The 18,098-nt window shown below is 42.1% G+C and overlaps 1 protein-coding gene across 1 annotated transcript in view; it reads left to right on the top strand.

Moving 5' to 3' along the window:
* Positions 1-17,782, top strand: part of SAXO1 (stabilizer of axonemal microtubules 1) — a 34,037-nt gene extending 16,255 nt beyond the window's left edge. Inside the window, exons 2-4 of the mRNA XM_050913714.1 lie at positions 8,964-9,143; positions 12,304-12,506; positions 16,674-17,782. Coding sequence (XP_050769671.1) covers positions 8,964-9,143; positions 12,304-12,506; positions 16,674-17,626 — 1,336 coding nt within the window. The 3' untranslated portion in view covers positions 17,627-17,782. The remainder of the gene's footprint in view (positions 1-8,963; positions 9,144-12,303; positions 12,507-16,673) is intronic.
* The last annotated feature ends 316 nt before the right edge of the window (positions 17,783-18,098 follow it).

Genomic DNA, 18,098 nt, shown 5'->3' on the forward strand with positions numbered 1-18,098 from the left:
TGATGAGATACATGCAAAGAATTTCTGAAGTTCTGGTTGTTCATTATGCCTCATGAAACATATTTTAATAGTTGATTAATATTTAAAGATAGATCTCAGATTTATAGAAATGTTCATGATAAAGAGCATAGTAACAGTGACTATCAAATGTTATGTGTGCTTTTAACAGTAGAGCATAAATAGCCACATGCAACAGCAATACAGATATCCAGTGTAAGCATTGTGGTAGAAACCAAGTTATATACACAAGGTTTCTATGTCTCTTTTTTTTTTCTCTTGCCATTCCCGCACTTTTAAAAAAATCAAGTCAATGTGGAAAAAAAAAAGGAGATGGTAGCTACAACGTTGTTTGGCTGTTGCTTAGAGGGCCCTATGATGAACCCACTATTAACAGGTCCACTTTGATGTCAAGTATGTGTATCTGTTTGCAGAAAGTGAGACTGCTGAAAGTTTTCACCAGAAATGTGTGCTTTTTCCACAGTTAACAGAACCCATCTGAGGTATAGACATGGTAGTTATTCTTAGTTATTGTTAGTTATTGTTAGTTGTTTTTTTTCTTAGGATGAGACAAAGTTGACCAAGAAAAGCTGTTGATAATTCAGGATACAGTTCAAACTTACAACTGGTGAAAGTCTGATGAAACAGATGAAAATACAAAATGCATTTTAATACAGGGAAGGATGGACTAGGAAGTTAATCTCTCCCCAAAAGGGCTGATTGTGTTCTTATTTTATAACTCTGGAAATATGGAAGCCCATCACCTGTCAGCAGTGAAAAATGACTGATTGTCCATTTTTCCCTTTCCAGAAATGGAAAGCTGTTAAGAATTTCAGGATTACTGACAGCTTCCTCATGGCTGGAATTCTTTTATAGAGGGAATAGTTCAACAGGAAACTTAAATTTTTCCTGATGTATAACTTACTCCATTTGACTTTTTTCCCATCAAAAGGTTTTTTATGGCTTAAGAACTTCCATCCTGGCAAAGCAAGGTGACTGTCTCTTTTAACAGCCAAAATTTGCCTGCAATTCTCTAAGCTAGATGGACTCCTAGAGCAGCTTATGATCTTTCCATGTGGTTTATATTGTCAGACTGTATTGCCATGTTGCTAACCAGACTTCTCCATAGCACTTCAGGTTGTAAATTTAATACAAAAGTAGAAGTAGTGGAAAACTGCCTTTCCTTTTGCATGGGGAGGGACAAATTTAATGTAGGAGTGAGGGAGTTGTTTGTAAATCTCCTTTTTCTTTCCCCTTCCTTTCTTGGCTTGCATTATGCAGAGTGTATTAGAATTGACATAGATGACAGCATGCAGATGTTGGAGACCTTCTGGCAAAGTTTTATCAGCACTCGTCTTATGCTTCCTGAAAGCTGGAGCAGTTGGTGAAAACATGCTTTTGGAAATTGTTTTGTGGAAGCCTTCATTTTTACTGCAGCACTAGGCTCAGGTCCTGTTAAAAGAACGCAGGACATCATTATTTCCCTCTCAAGTACTCCTGTTGTACACCAGTTTAAATCCACTGACTCCAGAGGAACAGCTCCTCATTTCACTGGTGTGAAACAAAATTACCTATAGAAGGTATTGCTCCAGGTTCTCTGAATCTATAGCAGTTTTTAAAGTCCTCTTCAGCTGTCTCTTAAACAAAATTCTCTTTTGCCCTAAAATCAATGGAAATCAGTTCCCATTTTTTATAACACAGAAATTAATTGGTGGAGTTATTTTACAAAAAATAAATATTCTAAGTCTTACTTGAATTTGAGGACACTGGGCTGTGGTCCATATGTTTACAGATTGCACAGCATCCTACTGCCGTGTCAGGTGAATCATCCAAGCTTACAGAACATACTAAGGCAGTAACAAATCTGAAGGAAAAACAGGGGCATAGGCAAAGTGAGCAAACTGTGGGGTTGGATCTCCACTCCACCTGCCCTAGGGATTTGCACCGGCTCCAGGCCAGGTTTGTGGAAGCGCACGTGGCCCACAGGTTTTGAGGCAAGGTTTGAAAAAACGGGTGAGATTCTGGGAAGAATCGGAGATTGCTGGGCAGAGAATTCTCCTTTCTAAAGAAGAAGGTCGCTGTGAGAGAGGGAAGAGTGGGGTGTGTGAGCAGAGGGAAGGGACTCAGGCTGCCACCATGATGTAGAGAAACCCCATGGAATCATAGGATCATACAATATCTCAAGTTGGAAGGGACCCATGAGGATCACTGAGTCCAACTCCGTGCTCCTTGCAGGACTACCTAAAACTAAACCATATGACTAAGAGTGTCATCCAGACGCTCCTTGAACTCTGACAGGGTTGATGCCGTGACCACTTCCCTGGGGAGCCTGTTCCAGTGACCGACCACCCTCTCAGTGAAGAACCTTCTCCTAATGTCCCATCTGAACTTCCCCTGACGCACCTTCATGCCATTTCCTCATGTCCTGTCGCTGGTCACCAGAGAGAGGAGATCAGCACCTCCCCCTCCGCTCCTCCCCTTGAGGAAGTTGTAGACTGCAATGAGGGTACCCCTCAGCCTTCTCTTCTCCAAGCTGAACAAGCCAAGTGACCTCAGCTGCTTCTCGTAAGTCTTGCCCTCAAGGCCTTTCACCATCTTGGTCGCCCTCCTCTGCACTCACTCTAATAGTTTGATGTCCTTATATTGAGGCGCCCAAAACTGTACACAGTACTCGAGGTGGGGCCACACCAGTACAGTGTAGAGGGAGAGAATCACCTCCCTCGACAGGCTAGCGATGCTGTGCTTGATGCACCCCAGGACACGGTTGGCCCTTTTGGTTGCAAGGGCACACTGTTGACGTATAGTCAACTTGCTGCCAACCCAAACCCCCAGACCTTTTTCCGTGGGGCTGCTCTCCAGCCTCTTGTCCCTCAGTCTGTATGTATAACCAGGATTACCCTGTCCCAGGAGGAGAATCCAGCACTTGCTCTTGTTAAATTTCATACGGTTGATGATTGCCCAGCTCTAGTCTATCCAGATCTCTCTGTAAGGTCTCTCTACCCTCAAGGGAGTCCACAGCTCCTCCTAGTTTAGTATCATCAGCAAACTTACTTAATGTACATTCAATTCCTGTGTCCAGATGATTTATAAAAGCATTAAAGATCACTGGCCATAAAACTGAGCCCTGGGGAACCCCACTGGTGACTGGCCGCCAGCCTGATGTGATCCCATTTACTGTAACTCTTTGAGCCCGACTTGTCAGCCAATTGCTCACCTAACGTATTATGGACTTGTCTAGCTGTATGCTGGACATTTTGTCCAGAGGATACTGTGAGAGACAGTATCAAAAGCTTTGCTAAAATCCAAAAAACCTACATCTGCTGGCTTCCCTTGTCAACTAGATGGGTGACCTTATCATAAAAGGAAATTAAAAGTTAGTTAAACAGGACTTTCCTCTCGTGAATCCACTATATTACTGACACCTGAGATATTATATGGTCAGTATATTTCAGAGTGAGGAAGGATGGCATGATTAATCTATGTAATCCATTCCCTAGCATTTCAGCAGGCACACCAGACGTACCATGATGTCTTCAGTACTCGTTTATTCCCTCATTCCTTTTTCTGATGCCCTTAATTGTAGTCTTTCCTTTGGCCACCAGTCTTGCAGCCTAGGTGGTATCTAAATCAACAAGTTTTTCTGAATCTCTCCAAGCTTCTAATGTAGTTATTTGTATGAAGTTTGTTCCTGTATAGTGTGAATGTGCAAGCAGAAGACATGACATCTAATGATGCCTGTCATCCGTACGATCAGCTCTTGATAGTCATCAGTCTAGAAGGGATGTTGCCTTCATTCGATGCTTCCCTATGGAATGATCATTCTTTTAAAGGTGTTGTTTTCCAGTCTGTAATAGCCCTGCAAGCCTTTAATGCGGTTGAGCAGTTTAGCACTAGAGCGGATAAGTTGTTCCTGTGTTGTCTCTGCCCCCTTTATCCCGGTCAGGGTTTATTGACCTCGTCTGTATCCTAAGCACAGGCAGAGAGCATTGGCATCTGTCCACAGTAACATTATTGACATTAAACATTCAAACACCTTGTTTCACATACAGAAACAACATTGTCTACTCAAACTGGTTAATCTTAGTGGCTTACAGATGAATTCTCCAAGGACTGATACGTAAATCTCTTAGTTTTTTAGTTACCTGGAATACCTTTCTAGGTTTCTGTCTCATGTCAGAAAAATATCAAGTGTGCACCTCTACTTGATCTATGGTAGTGCTATACAAGCTAAGACGTAAAAGAAATTGGTATTTGCTCCACCATTGCTGGTTAGGTGCAGTGGGTATGCACACACAAGGACAGACCTCACTAGGTCTTGCTTTAGTAAGTCGCAAAATCCATCATAATGAGCTTGTTTAAAATGTGATCTGTGTGCTGAAATCTGAGAGCTCTCAGGCTTGCAGTGAGGATGGCATTATAGTACTTCATGACAGGTCTAATTACACTTTGACTGCTCTCTTGGGGGAGAGGGGTATGAAACTTTGTTCTCAGTTGGAGGGCACAGATAAATCGCTGTATTCATTTTGTGAAAGTTAAACTCATTACCACCCAAATTTAGTATCCCTGAACATACATATCTACCTGTTTCCTGTCAAGAGCATATTCCAATTTCAAAGGATACTGTTTGCACAAATAATTTACTAAAGTTATCGGACTGTTTGGACCTTCCTTTTGCTAATGTCTTGGGTCAGCTGCCAAAAGTAATGCAGCCACAAACGTTTGGTGTGTGATCTCGCCATGACTGCTCCTGGGACCCCTGAAACTGAGTTTTGGCATCAGTTTCTCCATTGTTTGCTGCATTTAGCTAGGATGAGTGAACTCTTGACAACATAAAAGAGTTACTCAATCTGTATGATTGCCTGGTTTTGCACACTTGTTGTTTGGGTTAATGACAGTTGGGATCTTTAAGAATTCCTTTCTACTTGCTATATTTTCTGTTTTAAATTATTAATCAATATTAATCTTTGCTTACATTATTTCAAAGAGGACATGTATGAAAGAGGTAGGAAGATAGTACTTATTTCTGCAAATTATCTCTTGTGAACCTTCAGGTACTGAAGTACAGGTAAGTCAGCAAAGCCCTCTGAACTGTACTGGTAGTACCTAAAATCATATTAATGACAATGTGAAGAAACAGTGCAATTCTTGTTCACTGAGGGTTATTTGAGATTAGTAGGAAGATTATATCAAAGATTTTCTTTTCTTGATTGCACATGTGGAAAGGAAGATAAAACTCCTGAATGACAGTTCAGCCATTTCTGAACCTCATGTTTTTTCTCTCAAGCAGTAATACCATGGCATCCATAACCTCTATGGACAGTAATTACCAGTAGTAAGCCACATAACTGGGAAAAATTAGGTTTTTAATAGTACAACTTTCTTACCATTCCACCTGCATTTTAAGCCCACTGCAATAATCTTTTATTATTAATCACAGACATTTCAAAAATCAGATAAGTCTGAGAGGCTTATCTTGAGAAATTCATAAAGCTTATAGGATTCCTCCTCTTCCTCCTCTGGAGAAGGCTATATTTTGTCTTTAGTTGGCAGAGAGCTGTGCTGGTCAGGGAGACTGTAGTGAATGCAGAAATTGAATTCAAACATCCTGAATTCTGGTCCTGAGCTGTGGCTCCGGGTTGTCCTTCCTGGTTTAAACAAGTATTTAATATAAACTAATAAATTGTTCACGTGTTTCATCTCAGCTTCTGTTTAGGTGAGCCCAACTCCTTTGAAGGCAGGGGACCTGCATTCTTTTTGCCCTCAAAGAGTCTGCTATTCTTCCATAATTCTTAGTAAACAGAAAAACCCTATGTGCTTCCTTGTTTTTATATTTTATTACTAATATTGGCCAGGCTAATTTGATAGACCACAATCAAGTAAAGCATAATTTGCACAAGTGAAAATCAGAGTAGAACTAGCCAAAAACTCCCAATATCTAAGCAGGCAAGAATAACAAAATTTAGGTCTCATCAGTTTTTAGAAAATAGGGTACAGTTTGACAACTGCAATATCAAAACGTTTATACAGTAATTTTAACTGTTTAGCTCTAACGTGCCAATGTGCTGCAGTCACATAGCAGTGACTTCAGTACTGAAGAATCATGTAGTTGTTTTATAAATATTTATTGTGCCAGAAGCAGAAGTAAAGTGTAGCAAACCTTGAAGTCTAGCATTGTTCCCCACTCCTTGTTGTTAACAGTCTTGCTCTGTTATTTACATTAGTCTCCAGTAAAAAATTTTTTCAGGAATATCTCTCTGGATGCAGAAGCAAAGCTTTTATAGCATCATATGTTGGTGGTGAATTATCACTGATGATCATTTTCTGCTCATAGTCTGTAATACAGTGAGCATTGCTGTAAAATCTGTGGGCATACATCACAATTTAGTGCAAAATAATACAAGACAAAACATTCAGGTTTACTTCTCTGCCCTGCCCGGAAGGATTTATTTGTGGGAAAGTGCTTTTCCCAAGAGCTAACTCTGAAATACCTCATTCTGTTGTTGTGTGCTCTGAAGTTCAACAAAGAAAGCGGAATTGTACACATGAAGAGTGGGTGACTAGTTGAGGTGTAAAGCCACCTGTGTTGCCTAGGATGAAGGCTTAACTTTGTCCTAGGCAAAGAGCTTGGCAACCTGGGGCTGCTGCTATCTGCAGGAGATCCTGGCCTTTTTCCCATCCTGGGCTGTTGAGAAGTCCCCCAGCATTCACGCTGCCAGCGATGTCTGCAAGGGTAAAAATGTAGGTTCCAGAAGCTGTTGTTCTCTGCCTGCTCGGGTGGGGTCTTTGGAGGGGTACCTGCATTACCCACCCTTGTCCTGCTGATCCACAGGACCCCTCACCTTCCCCAGTGCCAACAGTGCTACTGGACAGGTGCAGGACTCTGTCTTGCAAATGTCCATCAGGATGCAGGATAACATGTCTGCAGCGGAGAGCCTGCCTGGTACGGGCAGGGAGCTGCACAAAGCCTTTGCTCTGGACCACTTGGGAAACCTAGTGTCACAAGCAAGCCCCTCCAAACCCTGTGCATGCAGCTGAGCTGTAATGGCATACTAACTGATGCGATTAGTGAAGTGCCATTAATTTGCTCATGATCAGCCGTTCCTTATTTGCAAAATGCTACTGCTGGCCAGTGTCTGCACCGTATGCAGGGCCATGATGAACTAGGTAGTATAGCTATTTCCCCCACTCTGGTCTGAGTGCAGTTTTACCATTAAAAGCTAACATAAGGGCCTCATCAACACACTCCAAAGCCAAGCTGAAGACTAGCTTGCTGCATCATAGACTTTAAGAGAGTAGGAGGATGAAAGTGCACTTAGGCATGATGTGAAGCCAGCAGATTTGAAGCAGAAAGAATAGGCAGATAATTTTCCCTTGGAGAATGAGGAATAATTCCTAGGAATGCTGGAAGACCACAAGTGTGGCCAGAAAGTGTCAGTGCAGCCTGTGTTTGGAAGGTTTTTGTCACAAAATCCATTCCAGCAAGGTCACATGGACCAGCAAGAGTGAGCATATTCATCTTTTTTTCATTTTTCTGTTTGCATCTCCAGTTACGTGAAAGCTGGAATTTTATAAGGTTCCTAAGAGACTGGGACTTTTTTTTTTTTTTTTTTTTTTTTTTTTTTTGAGATTTCCACCCTGAAGTCTTTTCTTGTAATATTTTAACTGACTGGGATAGTCTGCCTTACTCCCTTTAAGGACTCCCTTTGGGTCCAAACTCAAAACTTCTCTAAGGCAAAAATGAATCTACTAGGACTCCTCCTGATTTATGATTTCACAGAAGGATTTGTAATCCAAGTGAGAAACTGGCTTGTCAAAAAGTTGCTGAATTTTATTTGAGCCCTCTGGGCCCTTCTTCCCCTCTTGTGCTAGTTTGGAAAATGATTCAGTATATGAAGGTGTACTCTTGAATGTAGACCAGAGGTTATCTGTATAAATTTAAGTAATCAGACATCTACTGATCCTAGATTGCTCAACATTTAATTTAATGGGGACTTTGTTAAGTATAGAAGCCCTTTCAAATGAGTAATTCATATCTGGACTAGACATACCACTGGAAAACATACATCCAGTAGGGAACACTCTGACTTTGGCAGCAATGATGTATAAAACATAAAACCAGAGGCCGCCTCCTCCTCTCACTGTAATTCCTGTGGGCTGGTTCCTGAAGTCCTTAATCAGCAGCCTTCGCATTGACTTTAGCAGGTTTGACTCAAACCAGAAAGGGACATAAACTGTAGTGTCTCTGGGAAGAAATCTGAGGGTGGGATCCCAAACCTCTTTTTGACAGGATGAGCCTTGCCCACCCTGCTCTGGCCTGATCCTAATGTGGAAAGGAGGAGGTCATCAATGATGGGTGATCCATGGTGGCATTTTAGTTTCAGTCAGGAGGGAGCTTCCTCAGAAAATCAGTTTGTTCTCACTGTCCTCATTTTGGTGCACATTATGGAGACGTCTTCCAGTACCCAGACTGAATTTCTTTCAGAAAGAGAGATGGGCAGAGCAGTGCTGCCCAAGCGTGAGTGAATAAAGACTCCCGAACTCCCTTTTGTTCACTTGTCTATATAAGTGAGCTCAATATGTGGGCAAAGTAGGATAATAAATTTATGAGAAATGGAACAAAAGGGACATTAAATATAATTTCTAGTCCAGCACAACATGGCGCACTTGCTGTATCTCAAATTAACTTGCTTTTTTCTTCATCTAGGTGAACTTGCTTTTCTTAGGCTGTTTTTGCGGGCTTCATGGGCTTTTTTGACTGCAGTCTATAGTAGTAGACAGAAACAACCCTTTCTTTGTGCAGGTTATGCTTTTGCACTTTGAATAAATAATCAAGTCTGTACCAGTCATTGCAATGCTTGCTTATCCACTATTTTGTAGTTGTAATCTGCAGCCGACTTATACAATGAGGTATTATTAATCAGCTACCTGTGAGTCACTAACACCTGTGCTGGATTTTTCCCTTGCAGATGTCACCGTTGCTCACACCTGCCCCCCAGGCCTTATGAGAAGAGTGAGAAGACATGCAAGCTGTCGGAGTACATGGAACGATACCCGCTTTATCCCATCACTGCTCCCAGAGGCTCATTTAAGCCAAAGGAAGCAAACAGGATGGTGCAGATCCCCATGGAAGGCGTCTCGACTACTAAGTATGAAAAATAATGAAAGAGAGTGAGGGCTGTAACTTAGATAATGTGTATGTGAGAGATGGGTAATGGAGCAAAGAAAAATTACTGGTTTTCACAAGGGGAGCCTGAAAAGAACAACGTTGCGGTTGTACAAACACTCATGAGGACTCTATGAAGGAGGGATGAAGGTCTGCCTGAGGCCAGTTGTTGTAGTGGAAGCAAGCAGCTATTTTTCTTGCACTTCCTGGAGGTTGAGATGTGATCTGATCAGAGAATACATGGGCCATAGAAGCACAGTCATGCTCTTGGCTTTTGCTCACTTTCTGGTTTGGGAAGGTTTCTGGGAAACCAGCAGAAATGTTTTCTGGGAAAGTATGGATGATATTGGAGGATTATTTTTCTTTTGTTCTGTGTTTTGTGTGGTACTTTGTACACTGTAACGTGAGTGACTGGTTTCCAAGGAGGTGTCAGTATGGTAGAGCTTGATGATTGGAAAGGGGGTGTGGGTGTTTTCCTCAAGGCAGTCACTGTGGATTGCTGGGCTGTTTCTGCTTCTCAGCTATGTTGTTGCTTAGTGTTGGTGTTCAGCAGAAGGCCTCACACTTGCATTGCACCCATTTCCCTGATGGAAGTAACTTCTGAGGCTCTTCCCTGCTGCTGGTAGAGTGATGTGCCAAGTGTTTGTCCACAGAAGAAACTCATAAAAAATAGGAATCTGATCCTTTAATATGAATCTAAGAGCTTCCCTTTTCTCAACAGCGGCTGCTGCCTGATCTTGATGTTTACTTCCTTTGCCATCACAGGCACAGTCATGAGTAATATCACTCTTGCCTTTGCTGAACCAATTTAGAGACCTAGGAGATGCCAATGGCTATTAATAAAGTCTTAACGGCTAACACCACCCATTTGTCCTCATCCTGACATGGAAGCTCTACCAACTCATTCTCCTACCTATGCTATTTTAAGAATTGTCAATTTAAGTCACGAATGTGGCTGATGAAGTCTGAAATGCCTGACTTACTTACATTTGGGATGCCTCTGTCTACATGGGAGTTTTCAGGAACAACCGAAAGGATCAGAGGGTTTCAAAGAGCAGACTTCACTCCTATATATGCCTTCCATCTCCAGCATAAGCCAAAGCAGCTGGACATCTTTGTGTCTGCCTATAACTAATTCCTGGGCTCACTGGTGTCCTCTTAAGGCAGGCAAGGAGGGGCAGCCACCATGTGGGGTCTGCCAAGGAGTCCTTAGAAACTTCCGTTCAATCAGCAAGACTATCCTTGCTCAGACAAGGCTAGTGATTCCCACAACAACTGTTACTCCTGGAGTTTAGCACAACTTCTGAAAAGCAGACTAGTGGGAAGGCACAGAAACTACTTATATTTGCTTCTTCAGAGCATGCACTCTACCAAATACGAAAAACTTGCCTAGCCTTGTAAGAGGAGAAAACACAGAGCCTGAGCAGTTAGCCATCTGGTTGCAAGTCTTGCTCTCCTCTGGGCAACACTGGTAAGAAAATACACCCAGTGTGAAAGCAGCAAGGCCTAGTGGAAAAGTGCCACCTCCTATCAGAGGGCTGCTAAAAGCTCTGATTCTGTGTGGCTAAACACAGAGAAAATGAATTGACAGAGTGTATGAGAACAACTGCAGGGACTGTGAGGCCAGCAAACACTGACTTGTCTAAACACAGTCTTCTCTAAAAACACGTTGCTGAGTGTTAGGTGTCACACTGCAACAGCAAGCCCCCTTGATAAAGTCTGGGAGTTGCAGGCAGTACCGTTTTTCGTGGCGTCTTGGATGCAGGTTGCCACTGATTATTCAGCAGATCAATCTCTCCTCTGTAATCTCCACTGCAGGTTCTGTTGTATTGCAATAGTCAGAGTGGGAAAAGGTACTCCCACTGCCAAAAACCCCTTGACGACAGTGGAGAAGAATTGCCTGCCTGTGATCTGTTACTTGACTCTGATATGGGCTTCGCTGTTTCAAATGTGGGATTGTGCAGTGTACTGTGAGTGGCTTGGGAAAGACCCTCTCTGTTACTGCGCCCTCCCTGCTACTGAGGATGCTTCATGCCTGTTGTATTCCTGCTTGTCTTTTCTTGGCCCCACTTAAAAACCAGGTTGGCTTTAAATCGCTGACAAAAGCATGCCAAGGGGCTACAACATGTGTGACACCTACATAAGTACCTCTTGATGCTCTTGGATTTTTTTTTTTACCTCTGCATTTCTGTTTTTACCCCTATACCTAATACTTTGCAATGTGAATTCTCTTCCCTTCGGCTCCACACAGACTTTTGAGAACCTTGTTTGTTTGCTAAAATATGTAACTAATACAGTATATTCAGAGGCTCAGGCTCTTGCCCAGCCATCATCACTCCAGATGCAAAGTGCAATATTTATATTAGAATAGCTCCTGTACTGACCGTTTCTCCTGGCCTGCTGCCAATGGTGTAAACAGATCTGCACACCAGTGGAAAAGTACTCAGAGACTGAATTTGCTGGTGCCAGGTAGCAGACTCTCTGCCCTGTACCAAAGGATGTGGGCAATGAAATAGGTTCAGGTTAGTGAATGTCAGATGGTGATGTTATTTTCTTCTCCATCTTGTTTCTGTAATGTTTTGTTGGAGTTAAGTAACACTACTCCAGTATCTTAAAATAGCTCTTTTACAGTGATACCTGAGAAAAAGCTGACTGTCTGACCATGCTGATGTTTCTTTCCTCAACTGGTATTTTGCTGCAAAACTGTTTTGTTTTTATCTCCCCATCCTGGGCTGAACTGCTGTACAGTGTATTGTCTGGGAAGGCTATTGTTGCCTCTCTCATATGTTTCCCATACGTACTAGATAGCCTGCTATAATTATTGGGCTTTTAAAAGGAGTTATGTCTTCTGGTGTAACTCCACTGTAGAACAGAGATAGCTTTGTCTAAGGCCATTAACCTCACTGGGTGGAGAGAGGGGGGAACCTGGCCTGCCTGAGGTTGTCCAGAGCTGCCTCAGTTCCTTTTTCAGAGTCCAGGTTTCCAAATTGGAAAGGCTTGTGTGTTTCATTAACTGCTTGTATCCTATCCAGACTTTCTTAGGCTGTGGAGATAAGGGGAAGTATTAATTTCTTTGTGTGTCCAGAAAAAGGAACATAATTTTTTCGTTAAGACAAAAGACATAATGAAATTATTCTTCACAGGAGAGATTACATAGCTCATGAAGTGTTGCCACAGAAACTTAAACCACCTGAAAAGCATGTCAAGAGTGATGAGAGTATGGATTTGACCTCCACTTATAAACAAGATTATAACTCCTACCCTGTCTCTCAAGTACCTCCATGCCTCCCCCGTGTGATGAGGCACATCCCTAGCACCAAGATGGATACAAGAACCGCTTACAAAGGTATGTGCCCTTTAGCTTCTTTCAGGACTTCACTAGCAGCTTCATTTTTGAAGAAGACAGATCAAAACAGTGTGCAGTTGTTATTCCTTCTGTATACACATGCCAACAAGCTGTGCAGGAACCACACAGACACAAATTGTTAAGAATACAGCCTCGCATTAATGGTAGCACTGAGATCTCTCTGAACTCACTTCCTTTGCATGACTGACAGGCCTACAGGCATCCTAGGTAGAAGCAGGGCCATGTGAACTCCTGAAAATGGTCCAGCAGCATCATCTTTAGGATGTACTGAACATACTCTTGGTATACTGCAGGGCTGGTCCACACATTCAGTGGATCAGACACATCTAAAATATGTAGAATTTGCTAGGTCTGAGCAGGTCGTGAAGCATAGGACCATTTTTGTGTGTGCTGCAGAGTTGATCTGTGGATGTGCAAGAGGTGTATATGGGAACTGCAGACACACAGAAGTTCCATACAAGTGTCCGAAGCACTCAAGCTCTACTCCTGGTAAAACAGGTGAACTGTGCATCTAACTATGCCCTTGTTTCTCCATAGGAGTAACTTGGTGTAGGTGGTTTGTCTCTGTGGGGGCCTTTGTTCCTTCCTCTCCACCAGCACAAATTCTCTCCTGCATATACTGGGAGAAAACTTTCAGTTGCACAGTTACAGCAACTGTGCTATAAGTCATAAGTAGAAAATCAGAGGATTTTGCCTCCCCTCTGCACACCTTCCAGCTAGCTAACATTGCTAGGCAGATAGCTAGCATTTGTGTATTTCTTAAAATAATTTTTAATTATTTTATTTTAATTTTATTTTTATTATGCTGTGCAAATATAAAAGCTTATGATTGGTGCTGGCATTGAGATTTGTCTCAATGTGCAGAAACAATTTTTTTCTTAAAAGTCAAAATGATAAAGGAAGTAAGGAAATAAAAGGTATGTGACTGCAGTGTTAAGATTACCCAGCTGAAATGACTGAAAGTCAGACTTTAGTGCAGCTGTATGTTTGCAACAGCAGAAACTGGAATTTTTACATTAAGCACACAGGAAATACTGTCCATTAGAATGACTTGAGTCATGAAGACTATGACCCACAGGTGCAAAATACCCACATTTACACAATTTTGAACACTTTGTTTTGCATAGGCAATGTCACCAGATGGTATTCATTGGAATAGCTTCAGTGCAGCCAATAAAAAAAATGCTGCTTTGTGCAAGCGGAGGATCTTTCCTTCTGTGTTTAGATATCCTTAACTTCTCTGTATCTGAACCAGATGTATATCTTTGTCTTTAGGTCAGCACCTTAACTGTTACTCCAGAGCTCTAATAAAGTGTATCACAGCCACATTTGGTTATAATTTGCAGTATTTTTCAAAACACTGCAAATGGAAATCTTCATCCAAACCCCCTCAAAGATCAAGTTGCATACTGAATGAATTCCCTTTTAAAGGCCCAGGTTCACAAAAAATGCAAATTTTCATTGTGGTATTCTCTAAGCATTGCTAGATTTTACTGATCACTACTCAAGTGTGAAATTTTGAAACATACTATTCAATTAATTGTCATAATTCAGATATTTAAGCAGCATATAAAACAGTGCTGCGTTTGTATTAAATTACCTTTCCTACCGTACTGTCATATTCCTTCCCACTAAACACACCATATCCCAAATGACACTGTAGGTTTAAGATGATGCTATTGCATATCACAATTAATGTCAGATGACTTTGCAACTTAAGGTTTCAAAATTCTCATCCCCTCCAAGCTACACATGTAGTTGTTTCTATCCACCTGCAGGTACGTAATCTGATTTTAGTTTTGTCTTTCTTGGTTATAGTGAGATGTGCCTAACCCTCCAATAACATATGGTTCATATCCTCCGTTCCCTCCTGTACCCCCTAATGTTTTCAAGATTGTGCTACATGGGAAACTATTAATATCTATGGGAGAAGAATTAGAGTTACAATAAAATTGTAACATATTTTGAAGGAATAGTAGCACCGCTGGCTTGCACTAAGTAAAATAAATTCATAATGCCTATGAGGTCTCCAAATGTGTAGAGCTTGTAAATTCTTAAAATTGAAGACAGATGGACTTGCCTGTCATATTTTGCAAAAGCTGTGGTTACATCCAAAATGCACAGACTCTTTTCCAGCAAAGATGATGGGAAAACCTAAGAAGTTTTTTGGTAAGTCTTGGTTGGCATCTGAAATGTCAGATCTCTGAATGAGCCCTTGCTTAGAGATGGGCTGAATGGCATTAGCTTCTCACTTTTTAGCACTTTATTAATACATCCCCTGTAATGACACATGTCTGTATATGCTCATGTTTTACCCTGTTGGACCATCTCTTCAGGAAGATGATGTACCCTAGGCACGGGCACAAGTGGGTGCGGTGCCTGGACCACCGGTGCGGTGGTGCCTGGACATCTCCTATTCCCCCAGAGAAACAGAATCACCTAGGGCTTTTAAACACCCCTAACACCAGCAGCGCACGCAGCCTGGGCTTCAGTGGCACCAACAGTGGCAAATGAATGTCTATGCCGGTGCACACAGGCAGGCCATGTTCTCAGCTGACTACACTAATTAGTGGCATGAGGGCAGCTCTGTACCCGAGGGTCAGGGTGCTTGCGGGGAGCAGCATGGCGCCTGTGGCTGCTGCTTCCTCTCTTGTGGCAGGGCAGAGCAACTTGATTTGAACTAGAAGGACTTTAAATGGACACCTAATTGGGGCAAAAAGTTACTCTTTTTTTGGTCAACTTCACATTGTAGTGAACATATCCTTTGTGTAATTGTGTTTGTGCAGTACAATAGCCACTGCCATTCAAAAGGAATAACTCTGTTTGGATTGGAGAGTTCAAATATCCTGATACCTAATTGCATCATTTACTCTCTAGTACTTTGAAATCCAGACTTCCTTCCTGTGCAGAGTCAGCTGAAAGCTTATTTGCCTCATGACTCTCAATGTGGTTTGAAAGGAGGGAAAATTAAAAAAAAAAAAAAAGACTTGGGTTAGCTCCAAGACTATTTCATTTCAACTTCCTACCAGTAACCATAATGCTCTCTAGGGGAAGTTGCACAAGATTACTAGGAAGGGAAAAAACGACGGTCTTGTGGCTGCAGCACTGGTCGGAGAGTTAGGCAGCTTTGCAACAGATTTCTAGTGTGACTTGAGTGCAAATCTTTTTAAGTCTCAGTGCCTCATTTTTTTCCCTGGTATCCTGCCGAGGAAGGAAGATATGAATGTCTCTAAAATGCTGCCTAAAATGTTTTTTTAGTCATGAATTTGGATAGCAAGATTTCTGGAGTATGGACCATCTCTGCGCTATGATTCAATGCTTCAGATCAGTGTAGACTTGGTCTGCAAATTCCAGTACAGTTTTTCTCATAAGAAAGAATTGGAGACAGAGTTACAAACTCCTTCTCGGTTCCTGCTTGTACTGACAGCAAGAGCACTACAGAGAGCAGAGCCAAGAGCTGAGGAGATGCCACACAGCACAGCTTGCTAACACCAAGATGAGCTGCAAAATTCTGAACTCAGCAAACAGTAGGCAGCATCACATCTGTGCAGTTGAGAAATCAGGTCATCCCCAAATGAGAAGGTACAAAGAGGAAGGGTAGCTCTGCAACTTGGCCTTTAGAGTGGAATGGTGGACATCTGGTTGTCCTTGCCCCAGAGATACTGTGGGAGACACCTGAACAGCTTTCTGCAGACATAAGCATACTCTGCCTGAGCCAGCCACAACATTGCTGCAGGAAGGTAAATGAAGGGGGTCAAAGTCAGTGCCATGATACTCCACTTTTGAGTGAGCTGACTGAGCATGAGGGCATCACCCACTCAGTCACCTGCAGAAGATGTTTCTGCAAGACTGAGAGTGTAATTTAATCTTCCCACATTGTATTTCACCATCTCTGTAGGTACGGGTGGGTACAGGACTATTTTCATTCCATTTTCTGTGTAGATGCTAAGCATTACCAGGGGTTAGCACACTAGTGTATAATGTGTTCTGCAGCAGCTCTTTTAATAGGATTTGTCAATCATTATGACATCAATAAATATTTATTACAGTAGAAAAATGTAATAATAAAAACATAATATAGTATATGCCTAAACTTACCAAAGAACTTCAGTTGAGCACTTAGACAAGATTCCTCTTACATTTCAGATGACTATGTGCTATGGAATGAACCAAAGACAGAGCTCATCAGACCAAACGACAGGTTTTGCCCATCAGAAGAAAAATTTGAACACAGAACCATTGTCCAGGATGACTATCTCTACAGGGGGCCGGTTGCCACTCAAAGCTGCAAACCTCTGAATCTGGTCCAGAAAACCAAGGCTCCCTTTGAGAATACAACCAATTATAGAGTGACTTATGTGCCACATCCTCTGGAGCAACGTTATGTCCATAAAAATGAGAAATACAAGATCAATGAGGTCCCGTTTGATGGCCTCACTACACACAAAGTTTCTTACAAGGGGCTGGCTGGTCAGCCAGCCAAGCTTGCAAAACCATACCAGCCGAAGCTTCTCCATGATCTTCCATTTTCCTCTACAACTGAGTTTCAGGAAAAATACCAAGCTTGGCCACGGCCTCCCATGTTCACCAAAAAACCTGATGTATATCTTCCTCCTCTGGAGAAAATGGACCTTCACACCACTACTCAGGTACATTACAAGCACCCAAATGGAAAGCCAGCCAAGATGTGTCGATCTTTGGCCCAGCTTAAAAAAAGTACTGAGCCATTCAATAGCTCTTCTATAACGAAGGAAGACTATAAGCCTTGGCTGTGCAAGAGACTAAAACCTATCACTCGTGCTCAGGAGCTGACTTTCCCAGCAAAACCAATGGATTGCTTGACTACCTTTCAGACCCATTATGTGCCTCACCAGCTCACAGTTACGAAGAGCTATAAACCTGGCTGGTCAGGCCTAAAGCATCACACTCTGCTAGATGCTAAAACCACCTACACTACCAGCTACACACCAAAGGGCATTGTTAAATGCTTGGCCTCTTACAAAGACCCACCCGGTTACGTCTTTGAGGGAACTGATGCTGATGGTCACAAACTGTATCTCCCTGCTTCCAAGAGTGAGTGCCTGCAAGGTGGACACTGAAGGAAAAAGAGAGTGGATGCAGCCTTCTTGGAAATCGGTTCAAAGAGCAGGGCCTCAGTGAGCTACAAATGACAGCTTGATTTTGTTTATAACCTTCTTTCAAACCAATCACAGATTTCATGTTTGGAGAGCCTTAAAATAAACTTAATTCCCAGGCATTGGCTTTTTCTGGATCATTTGCACAAATGAAGAACATAAAATCCAGGGAAAAGACACATTGATCCTTGTTTCTTTGTATTTTTTTTCTTTTTCCCACCTAACTCTTGCTCTTTAATTGAGAGAGATATCCTCCTCCCGACACACTAAAAGAGAGATCTTGTAGTAATATACATTATTATTAGTGTAATGGGGGTTCAGCCATGTCTATGATGACAGAGGTAGAACAGCCTCTTCAGATGAATTACATGCTGTGAAGTCACACTTAAAAGTCATGGCTGGATAACAAAGTCTGAGATCTGACCTTACCAGTCAC

Source organism: Gymnogyps californianus, chromosome Z (assembly GCF_018139145.2).
Source record: "Gymnogyps californianus isolate 813 chromosome Z, ASM1813914v2, whole genome shotgun sequence".
In the NCBI taxonomy this organism is placed as follows: Eukaryota; Metazoa; Chordata; class Aves; order Accipitriformes; family Cathartidae; genus Gymnogyps; species Gymnogyps californianus.